Source organism: Sycon ciliatum, chromosome 5 (genome assembly GCF_964019385.1).
Source record: "Sycon ciliatum chromosome 5, ocSycCili1.1, whole genome shotgun sequence".
Classification (NCBI taxonomy): domain Eukaryota; kingdom Metazoa; phylum Porifera; class Calcarea; order Leucosolenida; family Sycettidae; genus Sycon; species Sycon ciliatum.
The window spans coordinates 15,699,111-15,717,121 of record NC_088647.1 but is presented as its reverse complement, the minus strand read 5'-3'; the positions used below and the strand labels follow the sequence as shown (position 1 = coordinate 15,717,121).

Below are 18,011 nucleotides of genomic sequence, written 5' to 3'. Positions count from 1 at the left end.
CCAGGCGTGCTCCGATTCAGCCATCAGAGGCCGCTTTTTTTTTTTTTTTTTTTTTTTTTTTTTTTTTTTTTTTTTTTTAGGCGGGAGTTTTTTAGGCGGGAGTGGAGCGCCGGTATGAAAGACTAAGTGCATAGTGCATTATGGTTGAAGAATGCAGATGTGCAGGGACTTGCTACAAGTGCTTTGTTAGTTTGATGTTGAAAGTGAATAAGTGGTGGTTGTGAAGAATAACAGGACATGTCAGTGATTCAAAATTTCGCGTTGGACCTGGAGGAGGAGGAGGAGGAGGTTGCGGACATTGCTTTGGGCAGTGAGCCGCCAGCCAAAAAAGCTCGTTTCGCTGAAAGTACCCTTCAGGATGTGGCGAATATCATCGAGAGTCGTGTGCCGATAAGTACAAAGCGCACAACCGAAGGCTGGGTGAAAGTGTTCGAAGAATTTTGTAAGCAGAGGAAGTTGGCTGTCAACCTCAAAACAGACTCTCCTGGAGTTATAAGCGATGCTCTGGCTCTTCTCTACATTAGTCATTATGTAACATGTCTGAAGTACTAAACTGGCGACTAGTTGTGTTCCTTGTCTGGTCTAGTGTGCGTGCCTTGAGTAGGTACTAGGTATGTGTGAAGTACTACATGTATGATGTAGTAGTACTAGTAGTAGTACGAAGTAGTTCGTGCAATGCATGTCAGAAATGGTATCAAAGCATTCGTACTCGGACTCAAGTGCTAGAATCGGAGCCCTCCGCGCTAGCGCGCGTCGGGCTCCGATTCCGCACTTTCGTCCTCGTACTCATGCTCGATTCCATACATCAAACCACTACAACTACTTACACAGTACAAGTATTATTCTTTATTTCCACGATGGTCCATGGCCAATTAGGAAGATTATTATGGTTCAAATCAGTCTACAATCATTATAAAATCAATCTAGCAACTTGTAGTCTTTACAACAAATCGCGGAGGGGCGGGTGGGTTACGATGGCTTACAGTGTGAGCTACTACTTGAGCATACGGATGATAGAGTGAGGCTAGACGCTTTTGACTTAAACACATAATACCGGTCCACGTACATGTACATGCTACGCCGCAATTTCAGTATTTATTTCACGCAGGTAATGTAGTTTCACGTACAGTGTACAAGTAGTTGGTTGTCTTCTGCAGAGACGTGCGACGTTACTTTGTACAATCATGTACATGTATTTGTAATTTGTCTTTAAAATTTAATTATGGATTCTCCACAGGCTTTATCCTGTACATGTATGATGCGTGCGTGCGTGCGTTTCTGGTCCACTTTTGAGCTTTGCCTCACAGACCACATGTAGTCATGAACATACATGTACAGCCAAGAGTCCATAACTCTCGCCTCCCTTTAGTTATGGACTCTAGTCTTGGTTGTATGAACGTGAGGCAAAGCTCAACAAATTAATTGCAAAAGTGGACCAGAAATGAAGAAGCTTGCCATGGATCCGCCCCACTGATCTACGATCGTTCACCGAACACTGGTGTACAATTACAAGCTTCTCTGGTATATTTCTTGCATGTTGGTGTATCGCTGCTTGTTGAAGAGCAAGCAGCAGCAGCAGCAGCAGCAGCATTCGGCCCTGTACAGGTTTTCACTGACCGGCACCACACAGCATAACAGCTGTATGAAGGAATTCAGTACCAACGGATGTGTTGTCCCTTTGCTGGTGGTGTGCAGTGGCAACGTATCGAGGTCGGCTGGAGAGCGAACTTATGGTGCGGTGGTTAGTGACAAATCAATCTGAAATCAAATGAAAACTTAAGAAAGACAAAAAATCGCGGAGGGTGAGCAGACGCACAGTTTGAGCTACTGCAGAAGCATATGGGTTTTTGACAATACGGTACTCTCCCCCTGTACATAATCGGCGCTCTGTTTCTTTTCTGGTGGCAGATCGGTGGAATGCTCTTCCTCCCAACTGTCGTATTGGTATTGGTATTCATTTATTTGAATTCGGTATCTCAACAGTACAATGTACAACTTGGGAAGATCCGAATGACATAGATACATAGACATAAAAGTGGAGTAGGTGCTACAGCTGATCATTTTATCGCAGGTTGTGGGACTAAACTAATACCAGTATGCAAGTACACAAGAAATAAAAGCTGAATAAATACGACTGCATGACATTGGAGAAACGTCAGGCAAAATCTGCTGATACAGTACTACTAGTCGTAGTATTTATTATTAATTACTAGGGCAATCCCCACAGACTGTTTTTACAGAGTACTAGTACAGCCAACCGGGTTATGGTTGTAGTCAGGAGCACTACGCGTCCTCGCCTTGTAACATGCTGTCGAAATCGAAAAACATGTTTCCCTAGGTATTAAAGTGCGTGAAATAGAGCTGAATGAAGAAAGCCGTTGGTGCATGGAATAGAGTAAAGAAAAACAGTACTACTAGTACTTTGCTCACCGTACCCTGCGTTATCGGGGTATATCCAGCCCCCCCCCTCGTAATAAGGCCAAGCCTCTTGCGATTCCCAGAGTCAAATAATCAACTCCACTACTAGTACTACTGTACTACTACTCCTAAAAGGTGAAAAGTAGCCGCGGCACCCAACGGAGCACTTGCTCCTTGCTGGTGGCAGATCGGTGGAATTCTCTTCTCCCAACTGCCGTCAGGCGAAATCTGCTGGTATTTTGCTGACCGTAAACAGTTTACCCAGGGTCCTCCCGTAACGAGGCTCTGCCTCTTGGGACTCCCATAGTCAAAATCATCAACTCCACTATATACTACTGAGTCCTAAAAGGTGAAAGGTAGGCACCATAACTGCACTCAACGAAGTCACTTGCTCCAATATTTGGATCCCGAATAGCGGCAGTGATTATAACGAAAGTTGCGCACGAATTGCGAACTGCTGACATGACATGGTTGGCGCGTGGGATAGATAGGGAATCCAAAGCGGGCGCCGCTGTCGATATTTCCCGGCGCTCCCGTACATACAAGGAGGGTGCCATGGTACGGCATGAACGCTTTCGGCAATCACCCACTGCTCATTGCGCTGGCTTCGTCCGGACATATCTTCACCAACTCGCGCTACTTCCGTCCTCAGATATCGAGAAGAGTTGCCATAGACAAGTAGCTGTTTTCCTTGTCTACCACGTTGCCACAGGCGTAAGTGATTGCCCTAGTTTGACTCCAACACGGCAACAGCGTGTCTTCTTCCATTGCAAAACGATTCTTGACCTTGAAGATAGCGTTGTCCTACTTCTTCCTTTTTTGGCCAATCTTTCCAGCAGAAGAGTGTCATCGACTGAGTTTCGACGTGTTTGTCACGAAGAAGTAAGTCATTCTGCTCGACTCAACTGGTTTGTTGTTGTTGTTGTTGTTGTTGTTGTTTCAAATCTTTATTCTCACGATAGCCAGTGGCCAATAAGAGATGCTTGTTGTTGTTGTTGTTGTTGTTGTTGTCGTTGTCGTTGTCGTCGTCGTCGCCGTCGTTGTCGTTGTTCCCGTAAAGGGACAATTGGTTTCCCCCAACATGCCAAAATATTAGGGTACCCTGTAAAAAGGCCTTGGCCTGTGACCATGGTGCGTCAGACACTAGACTAGAGCTAGAGAGGTGCAAGTTATTTCCGATGTGACGCGCAATTTCACGTCAAGTCAGGCGTAAAACTCCAAATTATTATTTCGACGTGAGCTAGCTGCGGCCTGCGGGTCACTCGCGTTGTTTTTTCGACGTTAGCCTCTTTTGCGGGCAAAACCAACAAAGCAAAAACCAGCTGCTCTGAAAAACTTCTAGAAGGCCCAGGGAAACAAAACAGAAATCGGGTCACCAGCTCCCGGCACATGGTTTGCAAACAGGGCCCGATATGGCTACGAGTTGTCATGTACTTGTATTTTGAAAGGCTCAGTCCGACAGTCGGCAGATACATGTAGAGAAGACGGCAATTGCGCATGCGCACCCCTTCGGTAATCCGGAGCGTTTGCTCCCATAAAAATAATGCCTGGCCTCGGCACATTTTTTTGTACTTCAAAAGTTCAAGGTGCATGCATTCATGAATTCAGGACAGGCGCTAGGCATGCACGGCCGGGAACTCGTGAGTGCACGAAAGTAGTTCGTTGAGGTATGGATTGTGGTGCCTTCCTCTTCTCGTCAGCACTAGTGCCTACAACATAGTGAGGTGTTGAAGATCATGGCCGAACCTGCTGAAAAACGATTTGAAAGCGGTAGTGATCAGGATATGTCAGAAGTTATTCAAAGCAGGATCTCCGCCCAAACGAAAGAAGCCATGTAAGACTGGCTGAGAGTGTTTTCACTGAGTTCCATTTTGCAACAGGCGAAAGTCGATCCTTTGGATTATTGCAACGAAGATGAATTGCACCAACATCTTCGTGAAGCTTATGCTGGCACGGAGCGTCAAAATGGTAGGTGCTACCAGCGTTCTATCTACTTGTGCCTCCGTTGCTCTTCGGAGAATATCAGTCTTGGATTTGTGTAGGTACTAGGTGCAACTGTAAAATCAGGTGCAGAGTTTTTCTGCAAAATAATTTAAAATTGTTTAATACTGCGAAGAATGTGCGACTATAATAATTATACACTGGTTGCTGAACGATGACAAGTGCATAACTTCCCTTGAGCCCCTTTATCTGCAGCAGCAGGTTAGCTGCTGCTCCTGCATCAACTTGTGTAGTTACTATTGTTGTTTTGGAGTGTTGGTCATGTCATGTCATTAATTTAAATACAAAAATGCATTGTGGCCCTGGCCGCTGGTCTGTCACTGGCAGGTTATTGAGCTCAGCTAAACCCTGGGGCCTGCGGCCTACAGCGCGAGGGCTTTGCTTCCGTCAATAACCTGGCAGACTGCCTGCGCTACCATGCCATAATTAGCATAATTATAGTGGCGAATGCCGGTCACGTCACCTTACGTAAGTTGTCATGATCGGACCCGGCTGGAAGCCCCTAGATATGGTATGCCTTTGGGGAATCAATGTACATGTACCGGCTATACTCCTCTCCTCCGAAAAGGCTTGTCACCGACTGTATTACTGAGTAGGACAATCGGATGGACATGGTCAATTATTTATTATGTAAAAAAATAGCCACGAGGTACTGCTGTTATACTGAAGAAAAGAACAAGCTTCAGGATCCTCCCAATGAACATTTTCAAAAGCCTTCCACTAGTACGTTCACTGTCTTCTTATTAGATGGAATCATGCAAAAAGGAAGTGAAAAGCACAATGACTTCTTCATCAGAGATGTGATAGAAACAGCACAAAGAAGAAAGCCAGTAAAAGTTGCACCCTCACCTTCTTTATCATTTCGTTTTATGTTCACGAGGTTATGCAATGTACTGTGTTGTTTCTGGCTTCCCTTTTCTCGCTGTTGCTATCACATCATTCTCTGCTGTATATAATTTATTGTGCATGTTGAGTTTCTTTTTACCTCTATCCCACCTGAGGAGAAGACAGTGAAAGTGCCAGCAAAAACATATCTTTTTGTAGGGCTGTGTTCCCAGTAAAAATAAAAAATAAACATTTATTGGAAAATATGGATGCCGAGGAGCTTGACGTTTGTTCTTTTCTTGACTGTGATAGAATTTTTCTTGAGTGTGATACTTCCTCCGCGTCATCGGACATAGGCGACGGTCATCAGTATAGGGCGACGGCAAAGTTTTAATTTCTGTTATTGGAAGCTGAAATTTTTTAACTATACGCAATTTCTTCGCTGATGTCGCTGCGATGGTACTTTCGACTCGCTGAGATCAGTGAGGCGTTGCAGCCTGCACATTTCTCGTGCTTATAGCCATTCACTCAAAGCCTCATCGCTGGTTTACCTTGGCTGGGGTGGGAATGACTTCGTGGAACAAGCGGCAACGCTTGGAGAAACATCGAGGGGTCAGCAAACTAAATGCATGCAAGAGCGATAAAATGTGTCGCTCTAGCTCGAGACACTCAGGCTCTCAGTACATGATTGTACCTGCAAGAGCCGTGTAGACTCTACGTGTAGTGCTAGTGATGCACGCGCAGGTGCCGTACCAGTGATGCTGGAAAAGGGTGCGCGCTGGACGTGATAGTACACTTACCTGCATGAGCTGTGACCACACAGCTAAAATGAATGGGCATGCCACAGCTAAAAAAAAAGTTCATTTCAAGATCGAGGTGATTCCGCCGGCGGTAATCAACCAACCTCGCAACGATCGTGTATTCTTACTTCGTTGGTGGTGAAGTAGAAATCATCCAGAGCTAGAAGACGACAAGCATAGCAGCTTTTGTCCTGTGGAGAAAGTCAAAGCGTTTGAGATGAGGCACGACCAACTAACTTACTACCTTCCTTGAAATATTTCGGAACGATATTTTTGCGTCCATTGACATCAGCGACGACGAGGCCTTCATCTCTGGATGAAAACTCTCAGTCCAACTGTCCTGGAACATTACTCTAGCCTTCAGACTATCGTACTGTGTACTAATTTTGTTTGGTTTAGCTTGTGGAGTTGTCAGTAACAAGTGACAAGTCACTAGTCAAACTGCGACAATTTCGATGACGCGGAGGAAGTCGAATTTTTGTCTCCACTGTTCTACTACGGATTGCTCTTTCTCTCCTCTTGTATACTCTGACTAATGCAGTTCTTGGAGATAAATGATGTTGTTGTTGTTGTTGACTTTTATTTTACTTCACCAATTGCACAGGCATGATTGCCTTCTTACCGGCCTATAGGTCCGGTTCTCACAGAAAGATGAAGAAAATTATATGAGGAAATGTGGCAAAAGATATGTGCGATTTCGTTTTTCTGATATTTCCATTGACGATTGGTTGTATTTTTGCAATTTCCATCTCCGTGTGTGTGTTCGTTAACGGGTGCGTGACTGCAGCGCTGGTCTATTCTGAAGCGGAGATCTTTTGATGACCGTCGTGTGTGCGTGCAGCAATGGAGCATTACAAACTGCTTTCCGTTTTGCTGATCATCCAGGTGAGTTAACCCGGTTGCTAAGATAGTAACCCACTGCTGTACTGCTTTCCGGGTATGGCTTGTGTGTACATGTACTCGTAGCACGTAGGGCTGCAACAAATGCTGTAAATGGTTGAAGAATCCTTTCAATTTAAAAGAAGGAAGGTTCTAAGATTCTAGTACTGTTGAGTGTATGACTGTTCTCATCTTGCAGCACTTGTTATGACATAAGTATTCACTAGGGGTGAAACGATTACACTTTTCAACTATCGGTTAGCCTACCCTTGTATCGATTCGTTTATCGTTTATTATATCGATTACTGCGTCCTAGAATTTCCTATACTACGCAAAAACTTATTGACACAGCGCACCATCAAGGTTTCGAATTAAGATGCTGATTACAATTATTTTGAGTGCAGTGGCACATCATGTGCGGGTGCAGTCACTGCAGTGCAGACAGTCGGTACAGCAGTGCGCATGTGCACTGTCGATCCACATGTACAAAGTACAAGGTTACTGACATATACATGGAAATGTATGTACGTAACGTTATCTGGTCTTTCAGTACAGTCATGTACCTTGTACAGTTAAAATAAAAAATCGAAAGAGACAGCATACTGTAGAGGCAGAAAATTTCGTCGGTCAATAATTTCGTCCAACTCCAAAGAAGAGGAGTTCGTCCGGTTGAAAATTTCGTCCATGGATCATAAGAATGCATAGAAAAGCTGGACAAATCGATATTCGTCCTACATTTAATTTAGTCCAAAAGCTCCTTGGACGAAAAAGACGAAATTAAGTTCCAGACGAATATTTCTGCTTATACAGTAATCGAAATCGTTTGGTTGTAATGATCGATTAGACGGATAACCGATATAATCGTTTCATCCCTAGTATTCACGTTATCTGATGCAGAACAATACTATGCGTTAATTATCTACCGGTGTGTGCCAACTTTGAAGGCAACCTGTGGCAAGGTGTTACTACTTCGGTTAATAGTAATAATAATAATAATACCACAGCACGCGTAATAATATAATTATGTGGGTATAATTATACGTTCCGCTTCTATCCTATCTCCTATGATCAAATTCGGTTAATTGTTGCCATATTTGTAGTTTAATGCTCTTGGTATGCATATCCAGAATATATAGTAGATTTTGAGACTATGCATGGTCAGAAACCTGGTTTCGAACCTTCCTTTGAATGCAACCTTCCTTCCTTTGGATTCAGAAACAAATAGTCACCGAACCTTCTAACCTTTGTTGCAGCAGCCCTACAGTCCATTTCAAAAAATAGAGACGCATGGTATTTTCGAAATATTTCAAACTTGGCTGGAGCTTTTTGAGATTGTTTTTCGGAATATTACTCAGGTCCTTTCCGCAAATACTCTCACATACTGTATATCACCTTATTTTCGGTGTTGTAAAATTTCGGTAAAAGCCAACCCCTGACCTTTCGGTGTAAGTATAAATTCGGTATGTGGCACCAAAAAAAAAAAAACAAACAAAAAAACGCTCTTGCACTAGTACCGTAATATCTCCGGCTAGTTTCCACATACTTTGTATGTCATGTACCAGTAGACAATTTTTTTTTTAATTTGACAGTGATTTTCATGATTTTTACATATTTTTGGTATTATCGGAAAATTTGGGTGTAATGTTAAATTAGGTGATCCAGGACCAGTACCGAAGTTACCGACATTTACGTTACACCGAAGTAAAGATGTTATAGTAGATTTTTAGGCGATCGGATAGCAAACGCCCAGTTTCGAAATTTTTATGCACAAAGTGATCACAGATTTTATGTGGTATAGATGCTGGCCTAAAGGGTTTTTGAAATCGCGCGTCTGTATTTTTGAAACACACTGTAGTGTCTGTCAACCTGGTCAAATCCGAGATCGGGACAATGGCGTACCTAGGTATTAACATGTGTACTGTAAGACCAGTAATGTTAACGAACATTTAATTCAAAGGATCAGTCGGGGAAGTGACCTGCCTGAAAAGACCCACCAGGACTCGAACCCGGGACCTTGCTTGTCATGAGCAATGCTCTAACCACTGAGTTATGGGACCAGGCTGAACCTAGAAGGCGCTGACAAGTTCTTCACTCCAAAGGCAGCTCACAACACGTGCCACACATACTGATGGCACTTAGGTCTTTTTCCCTCCCCAGGGGGACCAACCACGGTCAGTTTCTGGAAACTACCAGAGGTGAAAGAAAGTGATTAATTTTTGAAAGGATTGGGAGAACTTCAAATTCAAAGGATCAGGGGAGGGAAAAAGACCTAAGTGCCATCAGTATGTGTGGCACGTGTTGTGAGCTGCCTTTGGAGTGAAGCACTTGTCAGCGCCTTCTGGGTTCAGCCTGGTCCCATCGCTCGGTGGTTAGAGCATTGCTCTTGACAAGCAAGGTCCCGGGTTCGAGTCCCGGTGGGTCTGGCGATTTTTCTCTTTTCAGGCAGTTCACTTCCTCGACTGATCCTTTGAATTTGAAGTTCTCCCAATCCTTTCAAGAACATTTAATTCTAACGATTTAAGGAATTTAAAAAATTTGAACAGGCGGCGAGGTGACAACAGTTTTAGGATTGCAATAAACAGAATCAGCTGAAGCGACATGTAACGAAGGTCTTATTGAGATGTAAAGTGGTGATGGACAAAGAAATAACGGTGATGGACATGTAATGTGAAGAACAATAATAGGAAAGGATGAAAAAAATTCGTTAACATTTTAAGTCGTTGTGTAGAAAACGATATGTACCATGTGCAGTCATTTGCCGGTTTTGAGACAAAATTCGTTAGAATTTCACGTCGCTAACCCACAAAAATCCGGAGATCGTTAACTTTAATTGACGTTAACATATCTGGTCTTACAGTATACAAATGTAGCTGTGAGGCATGTGACAAATGCACTTTTTGGTGCCTATTACCACCCGCCTTGATATCGGGACGGTCCCGGCCAAATCGGTATGGTTGGTAGGTATGCTAGTGCTGTACATGTACAGTGCTGGTCTGGCCATGCAATTTTATCTTGTACATCAAGTACTCGCCACTTGCTGTGCAGTCCTAGGCATGCAAACACTGGGATGTGAACAGAGCTGCACCGATAGGTGTACATGAACGTCCTGCACAAAGCAAATGCCAAAAGAGTGGAGATCCACATGAAGCTGCACAGGCAATTGAAACAGGTTTCATCTTTTTGACTTCTTCCACCACAACCTTTGTGAGCACAAAAGCACGTGGTTTTGACTGTTTCCTGTAGGGAACAACACCAGAATTAGTTCTTTCCCCGAAAACAGTAGCAGGCCACCCCTTGGGATGGCGACGGCACGTATTGTGGTTGAGGCGATTCATCTGCTGACAACAAATCACTTCAGGACACAGCTGCCGGGTTCCTATATCTTTCGGTTCAGAATCGCGTAGCCTACACCACAGCCTTCGACACAACATTTTTAACCAGGAACGTTTGCCATAGCAAACGAAATTGTTTCCACTCCTTCCAAGTTATAAAATGGAATGAAGAGCCTCGGCCTCGCGGAGGAGGTACATGGACATCTCCCCCTGTGACATTTTCCTTACACATCCATACACATCAGCGTAGATCTGCTGTCTGAATTCCACGGCAACAGAGAATGTCGACTGTTACAGGACGATGACGAGACCATCACGCTATTGGACAGTGAGGTACAACTACAACTCGAAGCAGCAAAGCCATGTACCACCCGACTTGGTTCAGGAACATTGAAGATAAATACGTACGGGGACGCTTTCTGACCGCGTATTATCTAGTTACAGTGGTGAACAGTTACTAGTATTCGTGACTCGTATCCATGGGCCCTTTTTCTTTTGCAAAACGAATAGGAAGAGTGTCCACTTCTCTAATAAATACATAAATTTTCACGGTTCGCGTGAGACTCGGCTGGGAGCCGAGTTTCCCGCATCCGCCGTGGGAACGCCACCAACCTCTAGGATCAAGGCGCAGATGCAGCGCCTAAACGGTGGGAGGTGAGTAGATCAGACCCACAACCATGTGGTCAAAGACCGAAATCCCATTAGCTGCATCCATGTTACCCTCGTGCCAGGCCACGAGTTCCCAATTAACTGTGGGTCGCAGCACGGCTGGAAAAATTCCTTCCGCTTCCAAGCAGGACTTGAACCTGGTACCCTCTGTTTCTCAATCATGGTCTTAGACCATCCCACTATGCCTGCCTGTCTAATGATGTCTATTTAAGCGCAGTTTAGCGTGTATTGTATTGGCTTATCATTTCTTTTTCTTCTGTTTGCATTTGGCTGGTTATTATTACTGTATAAGTACAAATTTTCGTTCACGAAATCTTTCGTTATATCACTCCACCAGCAGGCTTGTTACGTACTAAATTTCGTTTTTGGTCGAGGTCGGTCACCCCGAACGTTAAGAAAAAAACCTTAGTTTGGTACAAACTTTAGTTATTTCGTGCCCCTTACGAATATAGCGAAAGTTAATTCCAAACGAAAATTTCTTCTTGTGCAGTATCCTTCTCTTGGGTTTATGTTATTTTTCTCGTTTTAGAGTCCGTACTCATCGTTATCGTGCTAATAAAAAAATGTCTTTACGCCGTCCACACCAGTCTAAAAGAACATGTCAAGAATCTTCCTGAACCAAACTTTTTCGTTACCTTCTCTTACTAGGCCCTTGCAGGGAGAAAAGTTAACCTCTTATTTGTACTTTTAAAGGATCAGTCGAGGAACTGAATTGCCTGGAAAAAAAGAAAAAAACGCCTTTTACTTTTTAAATTTGGTATTGGCTCTGTATCCGAGTTCAACATTGCTGTTGAGCGTTTTTGTTATGTTTGACCAAAGCTGTGAATGCTTTGCTGTTTTCCTCTGTGGCAGGTTCTGCTGCTTGCTGTTGATGGTGCAAGCATTAACAACGAAATGAGTAAGTGGAATGTCACTGATTGATTGCTTGAGAGAAATTATGCACATGCATTGGTTGCTTATGCTGTTTGTGTTTCTGTTTTGGTACTTACTCTGGCCCCGGGTGCGCGTGGAACCCGTGCAGCCTTTCAAACCTAAAAAAGAAATCCGCTAAATATATTGAATCAGCTGTGGAGCCAAGAGTTTAGCCATTTAAAATCTGCCCATGTTTAAATCTATTGTAAACGATGCATTCGAAAAAAGAAAAAAAACCCAGATCGTAACTCAGTCAAATGTTGCTCGAATTCAACGATCTAAATATCCAGATCGAAAATAAAACACTCGGCTGTTGGAAGGCGATCATGGCAACCTCAGGAGGGTGTGAAACCCGTGCAAATGTCAGTAAATCTACATCACAAAAATCTCAAAAATGCCAGTAATCGAGTCGCGCGACGCAATTGGACGCATTTTGGCCATTTTTGTACAGTGCCCGTGTAACACTCATATTCTCAATATTTTTAAGGCACACAGTTACGGATTGAAAGGTGTTGTTCCATTCACAAGGAGGAAAAGAAGATAGTATCAGTGCGAGTATGAAAAGAAGACAGGGGCAGTGTGAGTATGAAAAGAAGACAAAGGCAGTGCGAATATGAAAAGAAGACGGAGGCAGTGCAAGTATGAAAAGAAGCCGGGGGCAGTGCGAGTATGAAAAGAAGACGGGGGCAGTGCGAGTATGAAAAGAAGACAGGGGCAGTGCGAGTATGAAACGAAGACGGGGGCAGTGCGAGTATGAACAGAAGACGGGGCAGGGCGAGTATGAACAGAAGACGGAGGCAATGCGAGTATGAAAAGAAGACAGAGGCAGTGCGAATATGAAAAGAAGACGGAGGCAGTGCAAGTATGAAAAGAAGCCGGGGGCAGTGCGAGTATGAAAAGAAGACGGGGCCAGTGCGAGTATGAAAAGAAGACAGGGGCAGTGCGAGTATGAAACGAAGACGGGGGCAGTGCGAGTATGAAATGAAGACGGAGGCAGTGCGAATATGAAAAGAAGACGGAGGCAGTGCAAGTATGAAAAGAAGCCGGGGGCAGTGCGAGTATGAAAAGAAGACGGGGGCAGTGCGAGTATGAAAAGAAGACGGGGGCAGTGCGAGTATGAAACGAAGACGGGGGCAGTGCGAGTATGAAATGAAGACGGAGGCAGTGCGAATATGAAAAGAAGACGGAGGCAGTGCAAGTATGAAAAGAAGCCGGGGGCAGTGCGAGTATGAAAAGAAGACGGGGGGCAGTGCGAGTATGAAAAGAAGACAGGGGCAGTGCGAGTATGAACAGAAGACGGGGGCAATGCGAGTATGAAAAGAAGACGGAGGCAGTGCGAATATGAAAAGAAGACGGAGGCAGTGCAAGTATGAAAAGAAGCCGGGGGCAGTGCGAGTATGAAAAGAAGACAGGGGCAGTGTGAGTAGGAAAAGAAGGCGCGGGCAGTGCGAGTAGGAAAAGCAGACGGTGGCTGTGCGGGTATGAAAAGAAGACGGGGGCAGTGCGGGTATGGAAAGAAGACGGGGGCAGTGCGAGTATGAAAAGAAGACGGGGCAGTGCGAGTATGAACAGAAGACGGAGGCAGTGCGAGTATGAAAAGGAGACGGAGGCAGTGCGAGTATGAAAAGAGGACAGGGGCAGTGCGAGTATGAAGCGAAGACGGGGGTAGTGCGGGTATGAAAAGAAGACGGGGGCAGTGCGAGTATGAAAAGAAGACGGGGCCAGTGCGAGTATGAACAGAAGACGGAGGCAGTGCGAGTGTGAAAAGAAGACAGAGGCGGTGCAAATATGAAAAGAAGACGGAGGCAGTGCGAGTATGAAAAGAAGACGGGGGCAGTGCAAGTATGAAAAGAAGACGGGGGCAGTGCGAGTATGAAAAGAAGACAGGGGCAGTGCGAGTATGAAACGAAGACGGGGGCAGTGCGAGTATGAAAGAAGACGTGGGCAGTGCGAGTATGAAATGAAGACGGTGGCAGTGGGAGTATGAAAAGAAGACGGAGGCAGTGCGAGTATGAAAAGAAGACTGGGGCAGTGTGAGTAGGAAAAGAAGATGGGGGCAGTACGAGTATGAAAAGCAGACGGTGGCTGTGCGGGTATGAAAAGAATACAGGGGCAGTGTGGGTATGGAAAGAAGACGGGGGCAGTGTGGGTATGCGCACAGCTTGCGATGACTACCTACGTTTGCTGGGACCTTTTCAGGAAGATTGAGTGCGTAGAACCGAAATGATCCAAAGAACACGAAAAAGTGTAATGTAATGTAATGTAACTGGTGGTGTTAGTGGACATTTTAACGTAACTTGTAGTTCCTTGGTCCATTTTTCTTTTCGAACTTAGAAGTTGCGACTTCGGCGGTAATGTCATGAAGTTGGTTGCTCCAACGAGGAGCACACGCTTCTTGCCGAACTTGACACTTGACTGACTCACGACTGCCATCCGGAGCACACCAGGAGCACGTCGCACCTTCCGCTCGGCAAACCTGAAAGAAAGCACCACTCCCTGCTCAATACACAGTGTTTCGGGGAATTCACCCCTCATCAGTTGAGCTTGAGTAGGCTGAGGAAGATTGTGCCTGAAAAGCACCACTTATATACTGCTCCTCAGGCCAAACCATCACCAGGGATACAAACTTACAGAGACGCTTTGTTTCCAGCGCGACAAACACCTCGTGAAGCCCCAGGTAGCATTTTTCTTTTGTATAAATTAATCATTGGCTCTCCATCCGGGACCTTAAATTCTTTAGTTTTCTTACTATTTCCTTCCCACAGTTGATGACTGCCCTACTCTTCCATCCATTCAAAATGGCAAGAAAACACTTTCAGCCGATCAGTACCAAAGGAAGGTAAGACATGCAGGTTTGGTTGCATTTTATGAGACCACATTACCAGTGATTGTGCTCACGCTGTGGGTATAACCTGTACAACGTCTCCTATTCACCGCGCACGCAAGGTTTTTTATTTTATATTATCTCAACCACCGTCAAATGGCAAAAGCCACTGGCAAGAGAAAGAAAAGAATGAAGAAAGAATATAATTATAGCGTAACTTGTAGTTCCTTGGTCCTTTTTCTTTTCAATAAGGCGAGACCAAAATCAAATCGAGATTCCCGGGAAGGACCCATGTGAAATTGGTGCGGGCGGGCAATTTTTTATTTTTCCTATGTATGTATGTACGTGTGTGCCACGCTGAACTTTTTTTACAGTATTTTCCGGTAATTTTTATTCATTTTTTAAAGAAAACAGGCACGTATTTTACCCATTGAATTTTTCTGTATTTCGGCCAACGATGGCCCTGATCTGTACATCAGGGAGTCGTACAAGCCCGGGTTTGTGTGCCTCCACGTCACAGATCTACTCGCACAAGCAGTACTGTACATGCAAATTAACTCAGTGTTCAAGTAAAAAATAAAAAAAATTGGCTTTTGCTCGATTTTGGTGCGGGAGGGCCCGGGAATCTCAATTTTTTTGGTCTCGCCTAAAGAACATTAAAAAACAAAAAATTCACGGTTCGCGTGAGACTCGGCTGGAAGCCGGGCTTTCCGCATCCGTAGGAACACCACCACCCTTCAAGGATCAAGGCGCAGGTGCAGTTCCTAAAGCGGTGGGAGGTGAGTAGATCAGCTCGCCAGCAAGTGGTCAAAGACCGAAAATCCCATTCACTGCATCCATGTTTTCCTCGTGCCAGGCCACGAGTTCCCAATTAACTGTGGGTCGCAGCACGGCTGGAAAAAATCCTTCGGCTTCCAAGCAGGACTTGAACCTGGTACCCTCTGTTTCTCAATCATGATCTTAGACCATCACACTATGCCTGCCTGCCTAAAGAACATAATTACCCGGATTTAAAGAAATTGATTCTACTAGAGATTGGAGCAGTGAATCGGTGATGAGTGAGTGCACTGTGGTGTGTTTGATGACGACAGTCCAGCAAAGGAGATAGTGATTTGGACGAAAAAAGAATCATGTTCCTCTTGCGATTCGAAGTTATTGTGGGAACGAGATACATTCGGGCTGGCTTTTATGCATGCATTGGAATTTCATGACCTTCATTGATAGTGGCGCAGATATAGCTCCTAGCTATAGCGCGTTTAAAAAGTATAGACTTCTAGACTTTTTCGAATAATTCAAATTTGTTTTTGGCTTTCTGAGAAATTTCTTCGGAGTATGGCTCAGGCAACTCCCGCGATTTTCTCATATAAATTTCTAAGCGATTGGATAACAAACATCCTATTTCGGAAATTTTATGCACGAAGTGATCATAGATTTTATGTTACGAGTTATGACTAACTGTCCACAAACGTAACCAGATCTTATACAGTCAGCGAGTGCGACAAAATGGCACAAAACTGACTTGTTATTGTACATATCTAGTCCATTCTACATGATGGTGGAGTTCAGTAGGATGTTGACGTTTCGGTTTGTCACAATTCGTCTTTGCTTAGCTTCCCCTTTCTATGTTTATTACATAAACTTGAGCCTCCCAAGTAAGTTGGGTGGTCTGTTGCTTTGCGTCGTTGAGTTGTAGTAATTGTATTTTTATTGTTTATAGGGGAGGTTAAGCCTCAAATTTTCACCAGTTGTAGTCTTCGGGGTGCTGAGTCGAATGGTCTTGGTCCGAGGAAGCTGAGACGCTCCCTTCTTCCTTTATTCCCAATCGAACTGGCGCACTTCCACCGAAACTGGGTAACTGCGCCCTACTAGATGGGAATTTGTGTGCAAAATGTCACTAAAAGCGCCATTTCGTTCTTATAAAAGCCCAGAGGACCGCGATTGGCCCATATGTTGTAGTCTTTTGGACGCTGAGTCGACTGGTTTTGGTCCGAGAATGCTGCGATGCAGCGTTCTTCCTTTATTCCCAATCGAACATGGTTGAACAAGCGGTCACGTGCTCCTGCGTGCCCAAGTCACCTGGTCACCGCGCCAGCAGGCGACACATTTCACACCAAGGTTCAACTCGAGTTCAACTCGAGTGACAGGACTGCACCCAAAAAGGTCGAACAGGCTGTAAGTTGTACCTTGCAGGCATGGTGACCAGGTGACTGGTGTACGCAGGAGCACATGACCGCTTGTTCAACCATGTTCGATTGGGAATAAAGGAGGAACGCTGCATCGCAGCCTTTTCGGACCAAAACCAGTCGACTCGGCGTCCAAAAGACTACAACATATGGGCCAATCGCAGTCATCCGTGCTTTTATAAGAACGAAATGGCGCTTTTAGTGACATTTTGCATACAAATCCCCATCTAGTAGGGCGCAGTCACCCAGTTTCGATGGAAGTGCGCGAGTTCGATTGGGAATAAAGGAGGAAGGGAGCATCTCAGCTTCCTCGAACCAAGACCATTCGACTCAGCACCCCGAAGACTACAACTGGTGAAAATTTGATTTTAGGCTTAACTTCCCCTTTTTAAGAGAGAATGTCTGAGAATACCAAAGTATGTGTGTAAGTGGATCTCTCCGATTTCGCTCAAAATTTGCAGGTATGTTCCCTTTGTGGTGTAGATCGGTTGTGCAAAGTCCTTGAAAAAGTTTCTGAAGGGAACCTTGAAACTTGCACACCCCTCAAAAATGGCTGAGATATCACATTATTTATGGGTCTAGAAACGAGTCACGCCACAGTGTATACGAACAAGCTACGAACAAAACTCCATCAAGCCAACATTGCCTCACCTTAGAAGAGTTCCTGGAGTAGTACGGCTTACTTACTGAGCCACGCCAGGATCCCAGAAAACGAGGTCCATCACCCCCTGACGCCAAACGAATTGTTTTATTTTGAACAACCCAGCCCTGTGTTTATTGCTTATTATGTAGCATATACTGTAACACGTGTAGTTTTCCTCACTGTTTATTTCTATTGCATGATTTGCATTAGGAGATCCCCTCGACAGGCCATCGCCTCTGGGAGATCCTTTCAATAAAATATTAATAAAACAAACGATCGTCTTGAAAATAGCCAATTTTCATGTATTGTTGACTCTGACAAGGAAAAGCAGCGGTGATCTCTTGTCACTCCAAACGACAAGCTTCTCCTTGCGCCACCAATAATTATTTGTGCTACTGTTGACGCAAAAGTGACTGAAGGTCTGAGCGCAGTTTTTGAATTTTATTGCAAGATGCAAGGTGAGATCGCGTGCTCTGTGACGTAGGATGACGCTTCCTGGATCACGACCTGTGGCCATCGTCTGGA

The 18,011-nt window shown here is 44.6% G+C and overlaps 1 protein-coding gene across 3 annotated transcripts in view; it reads left to right on the top strand.

Moving 5' to 3' along the window:
- The first annotated feature begins 3,067 nt into the window (after positions 1 to 3,067).
- Positions 3,068 to 18,011, top strand: part of LOC135817798 (uncharacterized) — a 64,901-nt gene continuing 49,957 nt past the window's right edge. The window contains exons 1-5 of one of the 3 annotated variants that reach the window (XM_065331042.1): positions 3,068 to 3,132; positions 3,258 to 3,300; positions 6,832 to 6,929; positions 11,777 to 11,822; positions 14,602 to 14,675. In XM_065331042.1, coding sequence (XP_065187114.1) covers positions 6,888 to 6,929; positions 11,777 to 11,822; positions 14,602 to 14,675 — 162 coding nt within the window. In that variant the 5' untranslated portion in view covers positions 3,068 to 3,132; positions 3,258 to 3,300; positions 6,832 to 6,887. Of the gene's footprint in view, positions 3,133 to 3,254; positions 3,301 to 4,051; positions 4,387 to 6,831; positions 6,930 to 11,776; positions 11,823 to 14,601; positions 14,676 to 18,011 lie in introns of those variants that run through there. The other 2 variants (XM_065331043.1, XM_065331041.1) reach the window with 2 other exon arrangements.